General features: G+C 38.5%; 1 protein-coding gene and 1 long non-coding RNA gene across 6 annotated transcripts in view; one reads left to right on the top strand and one right to left on the bottom strand.

Annotated features, from left to right (window-relative positions):
* LOC121899941 overlaps nt 1-715 on the bottom strand; it is a 160088-nt gene extending 159373 nt beyond the window's left edge. Inside the window, exon 1 of the long non-coding RNA XR_006096832.1 lies at nt 676-715. This is a non-coding gene — a long non-coding RNA (uncharacterized LOC121899941). The remainder of the gene's footprint in view (nt 1-675) is intronic.
* LOC121899939 (spermatogenesis-associated protein 16-like) overlaps nt 1-17583 on the top strand; it is a 117323-nt gene that overhangs the window by 40785 nt on the left and 58955 nt on the right. For all 5 annotated transcript variants that reach the window (XM_042415720.1, XM_042415719.1, XM_042415722.1 and 2 more), the window contains exons 5-6: nt 6319-6403; nt 14752-14899. In XM_042415720.1, coding sequence (XP_042271654.1) covers nt 6319-6403; nt 14752-14899 — 233 coding nt within the window. The remainder of the gene's footprint in view (nt 1-6318; nt 6404-14751; nt 14900-17583) is intronic.

Below are 17583 nucleotides of genomic sequence, written 5' to 3'. Positions count from 1 at the left end.
CAAGTACTTACATAATGCTAGCCATGCCTATAATCGCAGTAAAACACTGTAAAAATTCTATTAACATCACTGCATACTGCACTAATGTACAAAGGTCATATTTTAAAGTGGACCTATTATGCTCATTTCAAGCTCTATATTTTTATTCTGGGACTCCACTAGAATAGCACTGCGTGATTCATAGTTCAAAAAACCTCTTATTTATCTTATACTGGCCCTTTATGTCTCTTTAAGCACCCCCCTTGTTGAGCCCACTCTGTTCTGATTGGCCAGTTTTCCAGAAGCCTTTCAAGAGGCAGCTGTATCAGAGTCATGTTAAGTTACCCTCGATGCAAACCCAACATTTCTTGCTTTAATTCTTCATATTAAAAGCTTTTAAATTACTAAATAACAGGAGACCTTTATTGTGAAGAATTTACAGAAAACAAAACATGTTCCTCACCAAATTAGCAGAGCTTCATTAGCGGTGCTAAAAACCGATAAACAACAAGATATGGAGATATCTGGAGCTCTTTGCTCAGTGGATCAGTTAGAAATAATGCAGGGAGGAATAGTACAACAGAAACAGCCACAGTGATGATGATGTTTGATGAAGAGCTGCAGACGACCAGCACACCTCCAACAGGTAAACAACTTATTTTACTTTGCCCTGCTGTGTAATGGAAAAACACTCACAGTGTGCCAGCTCGGCTTGAGTCATGGCTCGGCGTGATACCCCCAAAACAATGGAAAAATGCCATAATGTTATTGGAGCAGAGCAGTGAACTTGCACGCTGTGTGTGGAGCAGATGACCATATAAAGAAATCCATCACAAGCCAACGTCGGCTCAAGCTGAAAGAAAAGAAAAAAACTGTTGGAAACCGAGCGCTCAGAGCAGTCTGAAGCCGGTGCTTTTTGCTCACAGGGATTACTTCTACATACGTTTACCTCATTATTTGACACTTTGGCCACGTTTAATATGAACATCCGACATTGTAACATTATATATGACTGCAAATAAGGAATAACATAATAGGTCTCCTTTAAGAAAAGATGGGATGCATTTAACTCTTCTGCTTCCAGACTTCATCTTGACTGCTGCGTACAAATCAAGGGTTGGACAGGTGTTTCTTCAACAGAAAATAACAGTTAAAGGTTGATGTAATATTCAAAAGACAGCATTCTAGATTGTGAATGTAGAATGTCTGGGTAAGAATCAGCACTAACACCAGCACTTGTAATAACAGTGGAGGCTTAAATACATTTTACAGTAAGCAGCTCCATGCATGTACCAGAAGTTAGTAATTAGATCCGGTCTGAACATCTAATGACAAACAATCTTCAGAAAATAGAGCAGAAACTGCTGTATCCATAAGTCTTTATAGTCAATGGGTCAAGTTAATGCATGAGACACCCTGCAGTAAAACATGATCCGTACATGCATATGTATGTGTGTATGTGTGGCAGCCAACCAAGACAGTGATTAATTAAATCCAGTGGGAGTTGTGTTCACTGCAGAAGAGAGGGAAACACTGCAACAGAGAGCGCTACACATCCAGTTGATAGACACATCCCAAGTCAATATATGATGTATTACACCGCACAGGGACTGCCTAAAGATTACCATCAGTTGATAGACCCAGACCTAAGTCACTGGACAATATACAATACAGTACCTCGGGGACCAATGGAGAGTGACGGTATAATCATCCCACCTCATAGGAGAGGGACACTTCTACAGCACACCCACTACAGCCGATCAAACTCAGTCAATACACAGTGCATTACTGAGGGATTGGAACCTTAAGAAGAGTGTTCCACACAAACGTGCAGACTGCTCGCAGCTTTCCTGTAGTTGATGAAATGTCTACTGATGGTTAAGGTTGGTTGTTTTGTTGAACACTATGACAATAACTTCTTGTGAAAATGCAGCAAACACATTTTTATGGGAAAAATCTTTGGACTGCACCTCCTTGAATATTGTCTATGTGGTGTGTTTTTCACCACTTTGGTTAGGACTGAAATCAAAAACCATTAGATGGATGCCATGAAATTTTGTAAAGACATTCATGGTCCCCAGAGGATGAATCCTACTGACTTTGGTGATCTCCTGACTTTTCTTCTAGCACCACCATCAGGTCAAATTTTCAGTTTGTCCATTTTCTTTATGACCAAATACCTGCAAATGTAATTACATCCCCATCAGCGTCAACTGTACTTTGTGCTAACAAGCAAATAATAGCATGCTAACATGCAAAACCAAGATGGTGAACATGGTAAACATTACCCACTAAATATCAGCATTGTCATTGTGATCATGTCAACGTTAGCATTTAGCTCAAAGCACTGCTAACCACTCCACTCCCAGCTGTAAAAGTTTAACTGGACGTTTTTCCTTAAATAGAAATTGTTGTATTGTCAAAAACACAGCCCACTCACAGTCCCAGTGTACTGAGTACAGCTTGAGTACAGACACCAGCTTGCAAACAGCACATCAATTAGACAACAGTCAAAAGTTTCATCAGCTGTTACAGCATTAACATCAATTAACTGATATTACTGCTGCTCGTTACGTTTGTCATTTCAGCTGGCAAGAACAATGCACAGTGTCTGCTACCTAAATGTTTTTGACACTGCTCCTTGTTAACAAGACTGAGTTTACAGCCATGCCAGCCACTCTGTGAGGCTGTAATTAGTCACAGAGATGCTTTGAGTTAAATAATAACACATCTTATTACAGCATGATAATATAACATTAGCTTATTTGGTGATGTCATTACTTTTGCAGGTATTTGGTCATAAACCAAACATTCTGGATATGGATATGATGGCGCTGGATGGAAATCAAGATTGCCAAAGTTATTACAACCCATCCTGAGGGGAACTTTACCAAATTTCATGACAGTTCATCGAATAGTTGTCAAGACACCTACCCAAAGCCACATGTCAACTTCATAGTGGGACTGGAGGAAAAGTCTGGGTATCATCAAAATCATTAGGTTTCATCCTCTGGAGATCATGAATGTTCCAACCCATCTGGTAGATGTAGAGATATTTCACAGGATGTTTCTAAACTTTGACCTGCAGGTGGTGCTATAGGAAAAGACCTTTCCTAGTGTTAGCCAAAGTCATAAGGGTTCATTTTCTGGGCAGCTTGTAACAAATTTCATGGTTATCTATCTGAAAGTTGTGGAGACATTTCACTAAAAAGCAAAATTGTGACAGTCAATGTCTATACAAAATTAAATCTTAACCCGTCCATAGTTCCACATCACTAGCATGGCTAAAAAGGAGAGGTGACGATTTGATTTGAAATCTGTCAGTGTTGGAGCTAATCCAGGTGGTTGGCAAAACAATTAATATCTTCAAACTAAACAGCTTGTTGAGGGGCTGGGAGATATTTCACAGCAGCTCCTGATGTGGCATGTAGTGCTAAACATAGTACAGTATAGCTCTCACTCTTCCTTCACTGTATTTATCTGTGAAGGAATCTCCACCCCCAACCCCGACACCCATCAGCCCACCCGACTCCACATCACACAAGACCGACAGCCATGCGTGATGGGAAACACACTCAGCCAGTAAACGGGGCCTGGAGGGCCTCTTAGCACGACAAACAATGGCTGACCTTGGTGCGCTACTGTCATTTAAACAGCCGTGTTGTTGGTTCTCTTAGCGTTTACTGGGACATGTGGGAGTTTCCCCTGCAGTCATCTCTATAGTATCTGCTAATACTAATAACATAGTTCCATGTATTCCACATAAGCCTAATGCGGGATGTCGATGTATGGAGAAATGATGGGGTATGTCTGCATTAACACTGTTGGGAGCTATACAGGCATATGTACACACACACACACACCAGTCATGCCTGTGTAAGCTCCCTGCTGTGGAGAAATGCTTTACATTCACATAGAGTGACAGAATGTTGCTTTTAATGTTTCACTCTGTCAAAGGAGATCCATGTCTTTGCTGCATCCTCCTATCATGATGCACACACACACACACAAACTACCCTATACCCCCAATCCACATATTCACTACCATCTCCACACACATCATACATGCAAATTCAGACACAAAAACACACACACACACAACTGTATTAAATTGTAACACACATGCACCCAATGACAGCACAGACATTAAAGCATTTTGACTGGCAGGGAGCCAAGGCTATATACTCGGCCCCCACCCAGCCTGACAACTATCTACACCGACACAGTGAAGAACACAAAGACAAGGAGAAACTGTGTCTATCTCTCTCTTTCTGTGCAGTCGGGTTTGATACTGACTGTGGATGGAACTTTGGTTGCCCCCCCGATAAGGAGGTTTCTAGCCATATTGCAGCGGGGAAAAATCTCGTCTCTGAGTCTTTCTTGCTCCATTTTTGTTCTTTTCTGTAAAACTCAATGCTTTGGCTCTTGGGTGATCTCTGCTGATATGGATTTCCAGGTTGCACATAACACTGGGCTTTTAAATGACAAGCCCAGTGCTTTTTAAAAAAAAAAAAAAAAACGGACACCTGGGTAATTTTCACATCTTTGAACATCCTATGCATTTAAGGGGTGACTCACAAAGTCATTCTACACACTATAAAAATACTACACACTAATTTTGTTATTTGAGACACTGTACACATTTGAATCGATAAATGTTCACAACCTGCACCTACAACCTGAAAATGAGATGAGCAACATAATATAAAAGATGTTAATAAAATGTATGTGGAACATTCAATTAACAGCTGTAGCCTTCTGTACTTCACCAGCTCTACATATTGAATGTCCTCAGTCCTGAACTATTAAATTGATCAGATTCAAATATTGATATACAAATCAAAGTTGAACTGGGAGACTCTTAAAAAGACGTGAGGGGATCAGCTGATCAGTTCACCACTCTGTTGGTGGCTGATGAACTATAACAACACACACAGTCCACTTGGTGTTACAGAGTGACACACCAGCTGCAGAGAGCACATTAACCAGAGAATGCACACACTTCTTTTCATTTTGGCCATTATGGAATTAATGTTAATTAGCAGCTGATCTAATCTGCCGCCAGTAATGGAAGCTTGCTACCTTTATGTTTTCTATTGTTCTTTGCTAATAAAAAAAGAGAGTGGAAAGTTTGATAGGAACATTGTTTGTATCAGATCTTAATGAATCTGGGTATTTTGCCAGATTCTTTTTTTTTTCAGTTTTGTCACATGCAACTCATAAACTTGTCAGTAACTTTTTACTTTAACTATTTAGAATTTAACAAGATATTAAGGACTTATGGACATTAACATTAATTTAACAGGACAACGACAATGTACTTGCACTTCCCAAAGACACACACACACACACATTATTGGGGTTCAACAGAACTTGTTTGTATTTGAATCAACAGTAATCAAATCCGTTTATTGAATCAGAGTCCTTTCAAATCCTTTATCAAATCCATTTGGGTTCAGCATTCAACAGTTGTAACTAAAGTTTAAAATGGCTTAAACGCAAATATTCAGTTGAGATCTGTGTTTTTTGTTGGCTGAGTAGCGAGAAGATGTGTAGAAATCTGTATTTGATACATATAGTCATCTTTCTGACTTTTTCATGTGGACATCCAAACTCCATTTAGAGGCTTCAACATGCCTCAGCCATGAAATGCGAAGTTACACTGATATTTGTTACATGAGGGCCAACACACACAGGAGCCTACAACATAATGTTGCAGCAGATTGAGATGTTTGGGGTGCTGTCATGACGTCCATCTTTATTTACAGTCAATGGTAGTAACTGTCAATCCTTCTGAGGTAGAAACAAAAGTAAGTACATTTGTTTCATCCTTTTAAAAAGGATAAGGGCAGAAATTTGACATAAGCCCCAGCATATACTATAACATGCCTGTGTGCTGCTCATAATGGAAATCTCTCAGTTCAATCCTTGGATATGTTTGTAAAGTCATCTAACCACACTAATACAAATATACATTTCTTTAGTCACTTATCCTGTTCAGGGCAACAAGTGGCTATGGGCCAATGTATCCCAGCATGCACTGGGTATTAGGCAGGGTAGACCCAGGATAGGCCACCACATCAGCAGTATGTTAAATATAATTAAATAAGTAATGCAAAGGTAATGCAACAGGAGAGACTGTTACACAATATGATCTGTTGCACAAATGTTTTAACACGTCCTTCTGAATGGGGACTGGTGTTCAGCATTCAGAAGGACATGTTAAAACATTTGGACAGCTTGTTGCCTTTTCTAAAAACTTACTACATTATCAGCAGCTACAAGCTTGTGTCTTGATTGATATTTCCCTGACACGTTGTTTTCTCTCTCTGTCATCAGGAGTGTGTTGACTGCTGACTGGCTGTATTGTCTGTTGGGAGGCACCGAGCGCCATATCAGCACGCAGCTCAAACTCTATTGGCAGGTGAGCAGGACAGATGGGCGCTCAGCGGACGAGTGTGTGCATGAATGATTATTGGTAAAAGGACTTGCCGACTGGGGTCTTCACCAGCCTATCAATCAGGACTGTTTAGCAATCTCTGGCTGCTGCAGACGGCCCGCTAAAGTGTTTATAATGAACCCGCAAGGGCAAGGTGAAAGTGTGTGTGTCAGAGAGTGCGTCTGTGTCCAGAACACAGACTTGAATTAACCTTAAAATGGAATAGCTAAGGGCACGGTCCATATATCAGTCGGTATGTCTTCTAATCAATAATTGATACTGGCTTTTGAACTCTCTGACCCTCCCAGCCGCTGTAGAGAAACAACTTACAGACCTGTCACTAATTAGCCGGATAGCAGGTGATATCAATATTAGTTCATAACACACAATGTTTGATGTCGCCGCAGAAATATGGAAAATAAATAAATAAAAATCAATAAATCAGCTGACATGTTTGAACTGAAGCAGAAGATCGCTGTCATTATGCATAAGTACAAGCCAGAAAAAGTCCAGAAAAACACAAGAATTCGGTGTTCCATCCAGTATTATGTTCTTATTTTTCAGCATTAAAAATCTCCTGAAGCCATTTGTATTTATTTAATTTAATTATAAACCAAAACTCAACAGGACAAAAACTACTTGAAACTAGACAAAGGCAACTTTGTGCTTGGTTATGATTGAAACTGCAGGTGCAAACACTGTCAAAAATGTTAAAAATGTCTTAAAATGTTAATTGTTTGCACGTAACATGAGGACTTCTAACTGCTGAAGTGTCAATTGAAGTCAAAACAGTCATTTCAAGTGTAGGAGCTCAAAGCAATTGAAATCAGTTGAAGTATCATAACTGAAGCGTTTGACATTTTAGTTTCAAGGTGAAGCCCTGTAAGCAGTTGAATTATAAGTGTGTTTGAGAACACAAAGTAGTTGAAGTGACGGTTGAAGAGTAACGGATGAAGAGATGACAGCTGCTAACATGTCAGCGGGATTGTAAACGATAAAAGCAACTGAAATTTCAGTTGTAGTTTAGGTGAGTACATTGTAAATAGTTGGTAAGTAAAGCAGTGACTAAAATAATATTTTATATTAAATATCATTTGAAGTCAGTAAAAATGGACCTGTCAGTGAAAACTAGCTTAAGTGTCAGTTTCTGTTAAATGAAAGTTGGTTGGAGATGAGAAAGCAGAATCATCCCAATGTTCATTTTGCAATTTTCACTCCAGAGTGCTTTGCTAATATAAAACTTACACTACAGTGGAAAATAAAACATATTCTCCAATATTAATTTTTTCATGAAGTAAACACACAAAAGCAAAATGATTTAGTGTTTGATCCAGTATTGTATCCCTCGTTTAAAAGCCCTTGACGCCCCTTTAAATAACAATCTCAAGACAGTACAAAAACTAGCCTACTTGAAATAATCCATTATTTTTGAAATTCATGAACATAAAACATGAACAAAAACTTCCAAAGGCAGAGGCAGTGCTATAACCTCAGCCTTAACAAATACACTTTTAATTCAACATAAACACAATGAGCCTCACAATAATCATCATTTTAAATACCTTTCATGAACTGAGAGTGTTTTCTCTTTATGTTTGAGGAAGACTTTGTGCTGTTTAGGCTGTGATGAAGGAAGAATATCACATAGATTATGAGACACAAAATAATGATTCTTCCACCTGTGCAGGGTATAAAACTGCAGCTCTCTGTTGTCTTGAATCTGAAGCGCTGAGACGTTGATTGAAACACTAAGGCAGACGTTAATTTGTTGTCTTCTGGTTTGATTGAATGTGCGACTGTGTGATCTGATGAAAGGTCGACGTTAAACTATTCTGTTGATTTGACCATCACTGTCGTTTTGTGAGCTGGCCATTTGTCATGTATACTGCAGGGGAACTGAAAATCAATCATTTCTTGGAGTAACAGCGTGAAGCTATTAACTGCTATTAAAAGCTGTTATTAGCGTATATCTCAGTATGTAAATATTCCTGCTCCAACCATTGTGCATCAGGAACAGTAGACATGAGTGTGCTTTAACCACACTGACTGCTGATGCTGCTACAAAATGATTATCAGTAAAATTAAGCCAAAATAGCAAATGATAAGTACTGTGAGATGTTATTAATATGTATACCGTCACAGACTTTACCATATGGTTGGGTCAGGGCTAATATTAGGGCTGATTCATGGCAATATTGGATTATTTTTCCATCAATGTGATGATGTAGCCTGATCTGTAAGGTACTCATCATTCCATCTGACTATATTACACAGAAACTGTTTCTTAATTTTAGCATGACAGATATATTGTACATACAGATACTGTTTCTGAATTGATTATCTACAAAATTTACAATATGACATATTGATATCACAATAGGATTCTGTCCATCTCAGGACCGGTCAGACAATCTAAACGTCAAGGTTAGGCTGGACTTATTTCAAAGGCAAAACAAAGAAGAATGTCAAATTATCATCAATAATGTTATAAACATCCATCACAGTTAACAGATCCACGTCCTACCATTGATCCGCCGTACGCAACCATAGTTGCCCTGTGCAATTAGGCATTATTGCCAACATTATGGTTGTGCTAACTTTCAGTTAACCTTCAGTTAACCTTTAATTAAATCTGGATAAGATGTCATTTTCTTTATAATCAGTCTGATTGTCTGACTGCTCGTGTTTGTTGATCTGTTGGACTTCTTTGCAACGCTGTCACAGTGTTCTCAGATATTAACAATAACTGTGGTGAGCATAATGTTATCATAACTGGGAGAAATGATGGCCAAAACAATGAAAAAAATAAAATATTTTCCTTTAATCCCTCAGTGAAGTGTCCAGAGAAATTAGAAATTTAGTCATTTTCAATCCAATATACTATATTACTAAATAAAGAAAAAAAACAGTGTTGGGCAACAGTAGTTTAATAGGGGATGTTCCATACTCTAATTTTTGGATTGAATTAGTGAAAGGTCAAAACCCAAACAAAATTAAATGAAGTTCCAAGAAAGTGGAGAAAAATCTGAATTGAAGACTCAACCTAAATATTCCTGGTTCACACAGACTAAATAGAGAATGAAAGCTGACTAATTAAACTCTCATGTACATGCTTTATTTTGGGACAAATAATTGGATCACTTGAAGGATGTATAATAAACATTTTTGCAGTGCTGTGTGTGACTCTCAGCTCTGCCTGATAATTCAGGATTTTCATAAAGAGCCTAATTTATTTTAAAAGCTGCAATTGACAAATACATTTTATGAGAGTGTCATTAAATGAAATGCATCATCTCTGCCTGTATAATATGTCACAGAGAGAATGAATGCACCAAGACACAAAACCAAGGCGACTGGTGTCTTTAACTATGATTTTATTATGCTGCTCTGTACACACCAGCTTAATATCTGGCTGCAAATTAAATATTTATCTTTGTGTACAAACATGAAAAAAAGTAAAAACCTATTTTTTGATTTCCCTTCCTTAACTATTGCTTCTTTTTAAAGACGTAAACCTTTAAAAACACTCTAGTTTGTATGTTATTAAAACATTTGTTAGGGACTATTTTCAGCTGTGGATGAATCCACATTTGGTGTTTTAGTGAGTATTTTTGGCAGCAGTACAGTGTGTGTGTGGGATTGAGTCTAAATAAACTACAGTGTGTGTGTGTTCATAGTAATGAAGGAACGTGATACCCGGTACAGCAGTGCGGCTCACTGATGTGTTATTCATAGTTTTTGGAGAACAATGGAGCTCTACGGCACAGAGGAAGAAGATATATCCGGCTCTGATACACACACACACACAATACTTGTTAGTAGATCAATTCGTTTTGGTCTTGTGATTTGTTGGCAATATAGAATATCACCAGCTTTTTCCTTTAAATCACTTGGACTCCTGGCTGTTTTTGTTCAGTTTTCAGGCTTATTATTTGACAGGCTTATGACACTGTAGCTTCCCGTCACAGCTAGGCATGTCTTTTTTTTTTATTTTATGAATAAATGAAGCTACTCAGAAAGTAAATATTTGTATAAGAATGGATAAAAAAAAACAGCATTTGTCATTCGTTGAAATACCTAAAACAACTTACATCTATGTTAACCTGGCAAGGACCTCCTGTGGCTGTGTGAAGTCTGCCTCGTTTGTCAGCAGCAAAAGCAGAAGCAGAGTCATATTAAAAACGTAGCAAAACCTCCAGTCAGTCAGCGATATCATACAACCATGAAAAAAAAAAAGAGCAAAACATGGATCATTGATCATGGATGATTAATTTGTGGTTACAATGTTGAGGGGTAAGCAATGAGAAGGGAATATATTCTTTACAGACAGCAGTGAGGACATCATCATTTTCAGCAGCAACCACTCGATGTCTGAAAGCACCTTAAGAGAGCTACAACATCTCAGCCCAGCTGGTTTGTACTGTGTTCACATACACATTGAAAAAAAAGTCTTTATTTAAAGATCCCCTCCAGACATGTTTTAAGATGTATATAAGATGGTATGTAATGATAATTTGTGTCTGATATGGTTTTTCAACCAAAACAAGTTAAATTATCTTGTCCTTGAAATAACATCTACTCCTCCTCCCTCATTAAAAATTCCAGAATCTATAAATATGCAAATGTTTTTCGTTTCATAAGTCTTCCTGCTAAACACACGATGTCTCCTTCTTCACTTTAAAGTGGAGGCTTCAAGTTCCCACATCACACCAGTCGGCTCCAAACTAGTAGTGATGTCTCAAATCATGCTGGTAGGCCCCGCCCCTTAAAATCAGCACAGAGGAACTTTCCACTTTCAGCAGATGAATGTATCAACAGCCTTCTAGTGTCAAAGTCTGCACATACATCATTCTGCACAATGAAGCTCAAACATCCAACTGTAAGAACAAGAAGGAAAACATTTATGAGTGTATCAAGAATTCATAGTAAATAAATGCGACTTAAGATCAATATCTAGACAGCTTTGTACAACAGATGAATTTAGAGGTCTATCTGAAGTCTGACCGTTAGTTAGATCTAAGACTAAGTCTATCTTTGTGAAACCTGCACCTTAGAAAAAATATCTGTCCCTTAAGCTGCTAAATGCACTACTATGTTCACCAGCTAGTCACTAGCTTTATCTGTCTGCTGTGTGGTGCTGGGCAGCTAGTGTATTTGTGGGTTTATTGAAGGTTTTTCATTGAAAACAGCTGCCTGCTGCTGCTGGACATTAGGTTGATGAGAGTGGTGAGAGTGAACCAAAACAATTAGCTGAAAGATGCTACAAAGCTCAGTAGAGCTGAGTGGAACTGCAGAGTCGGGTAATAATTCTCTGTGGGTTCGTCACTAAGTTGTGATTTGATCCATCATTAATATAAATACAGTATATTAATATATGCAGCTTTAATTTATTTTTAAAAAAAAGAGTGCTTTTTATTTTGAATTATTTATGGGTATTTACCCTCAGCTGCTGTCAGTGGAGAGAGTAAGTTGTGATCCCAGCTGTCTGTCTGTCTTTTACAATTTTTTGGTAAAATGCAGCCATCGGTCACTCAGGATAAACTTTGCTAAAAGTATCATCTTCACTCGCCACAGCTTCACAACTACTCCACACACACACAGTAGGACTGAGCAGGGGAACGGGGGAAACTGCAGGACTTGTTTTTGGATGTGAAAAAAGAAAGAGGAGCGAGGCAGAGTAAAAGGAAATCCTATGTGACAGAACTCAATTCAGACTCCTTTCGTCCTGTTGTTTCTTCCTTTTTCTTGTTTAGCCTTTTTTGTTTCGTCCTCTCTCTGCGTGAGGACAGGTGAGGGGAAACGGCTTCAGCTCCCAACACAACATTTCCTCGATGCTTCCACCTGGAACGATGCCCTCTCTTTGTGTTCATGACTGTCTTAAGGATAACGTGCCCGTCTGTGTGGATGTGCATGTTTTTCGCCATCCAAGCCTGTTCATTTGCATTTACTTGATGTGAGATAAGTGCAAGGAGCGGTTTTAGTACACAGCACATCAAGAGATTTCCGCTCTTCTCTCACCCCCCCCCCCCCCCCCCCCCCCCCCCCGTCTAAGTGAGTTTGAAGATGCAGTGTGGATGTGTGGGTGCACATTCAGTTTGAGGGCTCTTTAAAAAAAACTCTTCATCTTTCCCACTACCACCACTATTACCATCAGAAATCACACTTTTTCTGGCCTCTGCCTTAGATTTAATTTTGCTTTGATCAAAAAAGCCAGATATGGTTCTGTATGTAGCATGGATCCTCTTTCATCGTGTTCATTCTTCTCCTTCTCCTTTCCATGTTTTCTTTTCATGTTTTCTCTCTGCCCCAATCCACTGAAGATTTATTTCCTGATGTTTTTACACTTGGCAAAAGAGAAAACACACACACATTTGCCTCAGCTTGTGTATGTTCAATACCCTCCAGTGGGAATGGTAGGGACAGCAATACCACTAAATTTGTAGTAGTTCTTCAGATTTTTTTTCTTTTGGCATGTTAATTTTGTGTGTGCTTATCATACCTTTAAGTTAAATATCATACCTTTTTCACTGCTCCATTTATCTGAATACTACACTTACTACTTACATTAGTGACATTTTTTTAATACTTCTACTCTTAATCTCCAATGTGAGGACAGTACAGTGTGGGGTCCCCCAGGGAAGCTGCTTGAGCCCACTGATATTCCACTTGTTTAGAGTAAAGCTAGTTTAGCTAGGCTTGCTGATGATTACACAATGGATATGTCATCGAACAGTGTGGATGAGTTAAACCTTCTCTTTGAAAATTGTTTTTGATCAACTGAAACTATTAAACTAAACTATTGTAAACTAAAAACTATTCTATTAGATAAGATGTCCTCATCCAGTTAAGGGTAGAAGTATTGAAAAATGTAACTAACTAATGTAACTAGTAAGTGTAGTATTCAGATAAATGGAGCAGTGAAAAAAGTATGATATTTAACTCAGGAATGTAATGGAGTATAATTAGTATAATATAGCATAGAAGTATATGTGAAGTATAAGTAGCTCAAAGGCACTTAGTTACTGTCCACCACTGTAGGTCACACCTCACTAAGTCATTCTCTTCATTATTAAAAGGTGAGTATATCAGTGAGAAGAGTTGCTGTCATGTTTTTAAGAAATGCTCTTGGATCTTTATGCCACATAACTAGTGTTAGAAGTGAAAACCAGCCAACAGCATCCCCATTAGCTGTTACCTTGGGAACAGCAAATGGGTATCCAAATAAACAATAAAAAATAAACCTGACATTGTATAGTTCAATTTAAGGCCTCGGTATGCTTCAAACAAGGTTGTACGATGTGTCATCCAACCACCATGTCTACAGGCAAAATTATTAAAACCTGCTCTGAATGTCTACACTCAAAAGGTTCTCTCCAACAACTCTGTATTGTGTATAGTCATAATGCAATTAATCTTGCAAATGTGGATAATGGCACACACTTAAATTAATGAAGATGAGGTAACAGTCCGTGCACTGAAATGAACCAAAAGCAGGGAATGTTTATCTGAATTAGAAGCAACAATATAACTAATTTCCACTAACAAGTAAAAAAGGTTAATAACATCTCGTAATGACATAAACTTCTTCATTCCAATTAAACAGTATCCCTCCTCATTCAAAACCACCAAAACAATAACATCTCTTTTGCACTGCAATTAACCAAAACAAGGAAATGATGTGTATCTTGTGTACTTCCAGTAAATTAATCACACTGAGGGGCCTGATGTCTGTCTGCTGCCCTTGAATTAACCTCAACCAGGGACTTGATGTGTATCTTGCTATTAAAAGTTACATAAACTGTCAGACACATAATTTCTGCCTTCTGAAAGAGGGTTTTAGAGGCTGTCAACACTTCATCTGAAGCATACTGGGGTTAAGTATTAATGCATCAGTAATAATCCAATAGTACAATATATATTTTTCATTATATAACACTCTGCATAATGAATCATTTTAATTTTGATGCTTTATGTATGTTCTGTTACAGTTCACGTACAGTATATGTTATCACAATGTGATATAGTTACTTTTACTAGTAAAGGGTCTGAATAATTCTTCCACCAGTGCTTTCTAGTTTCTCTTTTAGCTCTTTTGGGACCACTGGCGTTGAACTTAAAAAGGTGCTGAATTTTGTAAATCCATATTCAATCTGTAGTCTCAAACCCAGGACCTTGATGTGCAAAGTGTTCCCACTTTCACACACTCATCAATTCTACATCCTTGTGAGCACAGCTTGGACTGATATGAACAGAGGCACAAGAACGCCCTGAAGCTTCACTCTCTCACTTCACTCCCCCCTCCCTCCCTCTCTCTCTCTCTCTCCCTGCCTTAGGCTATGCTGTACCAAGCTCAAGCCACAGAGAAGGATGTCACTGTGATGTACACGCCTTACACTGGAGAGCTTACAGACAAGGACATCAGCCAAGCAGAAGAGGCTTTCATGAAGTATCACCCTACCTTCACTGATTTCATATACACAGGTGCGTTCCAAGTCAAATCCTGCATTATCCAGTTTTATTGAATCTTAAGACAGGCAGCCCGGTTTACAAATGCAAACAGTCACTCACAGGCAGCCTTTTTGACAAGGTGAGCAGTGAGTCAGTCAGCCAGTCTCTTGTCGACTCAGCCGGTTAGAGGAGCCCCCGCAGACACTATGTTTGCCAGCAGGTCAGCCAAGTCAGTATGTCAGTCCATCAGTGAATCAGTTTTCCAGGCAGTGAGTTAGGAAAAGGGGGAAATAAAGCTGAGTAGAAAAGAGAGCTGTGGAAAGGAAAGGTCTCAGAGAGCCAAGTTAACAAGGCTGGCCCGAGGCCCCAGACATCTCACACTACAAGTGGTCAGAGAGGAGAGGAGGAGCAGAGAGGGGGATAGTGGAGAGGAGGGAGGGAGGGGGGGAGTCGAGATGAGCAGAGAGTAAAGGATGACAGAGCAGGGCTGAGGTGAGAGCAGGGTCTTGAACATATAGACATATATACATAGATGCAGCATGGACGCCACCATATAAGACCGGGTAAGACTGACCTGTAAACAAATACAAGTAAACGGGGAGCTGCGTTTCTTCTGGTTTTTATATTCAAGGGTTTATGATCTACATAGAGTAGAGAAAAAAAGTTTTAAGTTGTTTTTCTACTCCTTTCAAAAAAAGTTGCAGATATTTGTATCAGCAAAATACACCGCTGATACAGAAATACACTGTATGTTGATATAATACACATACTATACATACACATCAAACTCTCTCTCAACAGCTCCATACAACTTAGGAAACATAATAAATACCACCTCTGCAGCCTGTTGCAGAAGCTGTCTGTGTAGGATCAAATGTAGCTTAGCTTGAACATATGAGGAGATGAGGACACTTTCCTTATTAACTGCTGTCAGGAGACAGTAATGATGGAGTTTAATGAAACTTCTCTTTGCTATTTACATCGGGAGTGTACTGCCACCCACAAGCTACATCCTTTCATATATGACGACACTGACATGCATGCTCAGTAATGAGCCGTACAGTTACTGTTCTTCCGATGAGACAAGAACACAAGTGGGATTGTATGCTGCATTCACTTGACGTAGGAAATACTGCTGGCACCACTTGGGCGTCTATCATTGAAACTTGTAGCTGTTGATATAAGGTGTTGTCTTCACCAGAATCATTTTCTAGAGACTTTTGTTGATCTTGTTATAAGTATAACCACACATGTATGATGAGTCATATGCTAGCTTTTTTTTTTTTTTTTTATCTCTTTTTTTTGATGAAACTGTCTGACATAGAGCAGGTCTCTTACTTTGACTCCCATATTACCTGAATGCTTCACTAGATCAAATGGCCCTCTATGAGACAATACTTTGATTTCTGTTGACTTATGATGTAGACACATTGCACCCAAGTGGTGTTTTTTATGTGTAAGAGGCTCAGCATACATAGTAAAAATAATTATACTTTATACATAGTAGCAGAAGATAAGCAATGTTGATTAAATATGTGGCACATTAAAATAACACAAGTAACCTAATAGCACTCATTATTTTTCACAAGCTATTTTATCCAAATACTGAAGGTCCAGATTCAAAATGTATAAGTTGATTATTTGAAATGGTTGATTTGATATGAATGAAAGTTTAACTGGATAAAGTTAATGAATTTGATGAGATCAGCTATAGAGAAGATGTATCACTGTGTTGGAGTTGTTGGGACTGCAAATACTCTCAGTCCTATTGTAAATGTACAGAGTGGAGGTTTTTCTCTCACAAATGATCTCTGAGTACAGACACCGGCTGCAGATAGTGGTGGAAAGTAACTAAGTACATTTATTCAAGTACTGCACTTAAGTACAATTTAGAGGAACTTGTACTTTACATGAGTATTTCCATGTGATGCTACTTTATACTTCCACTCCACTACATTTCAGAGGGAAATATTGTACTTTCTACTCCACTACATTTATTTGACAGCTTTAGTTACTTTTCAGATGAAGATTTGACACAATGGATAATATAACAAGCTTTTAAAATACAACACATTGTTAAAGATGAAACCAGTGGTTTACAACCTTTTTGGCTTCAGACGTCTTATAAAAAGCAGTGTGTCACATGTCACATGTCTATGAGTTGTTAACAGCTCCACCAAATAGTGATTTTTCCCTCTAAACTTCTCACACGCTTTCATTTCAATAAATGTTCAAATGATCCAATATTTCAGAAAAAATCAAAGATTAGAGAAAAAGTCCAAAAACTGAAAACAGATTTGTGTATGAGAATTTTGTTTTTTCTTCTTTCCTCTCCCATTAATCATCTCACAACCCCTCAGATTTATCTGCTGACCCTTTGGAGGGGCCGACCCCTAGGTTGGGAACCACTGGACTAAACTAGCTAACTGTATATAAAGTAGTGTAAACTAGCTCCACCTCCAGCAGCTACAACAGTAACATGCTGCTCTAACACTGATGCTTCACTATTAATAATCTAATGATGTCCCTAAGTCTTCCCTGGCAGACATGGTTCTTCTACAGTCCTATACAAGTACAAACACACATTCTAACAATACCAAACATAATGAAACTCCACCACAGCACAGTTACAGAAATCCAAAACTTTATAGTGTAGCCAAAAGTAATTCGACTCTGAAATAGCAGACAGATCACAGGACAGGACAAGTTTGTGACAC

The sequence above is a fragment of the Thunnus maccoyii genome, chromosome 7 (assembly GCF_910596095.1).
Source record: "Thunnus maccoyii chromosome 7, fThuMac1.1, whole genome shotgun sequence".
In the NCBI taxonomy this organism is placed as follows: domain Eukaryota; kingdom Metazoa; phylum Chordata; class Actinopteri; order Scombriformes; family Scombridae; genus Thunnus; species Thunnus maccoyii.
The sequence above is the reverse complement of the archived record's forward strand: the minus strand, read 5'-3'. Positions and strand labels throughout refer to the sequence as shown.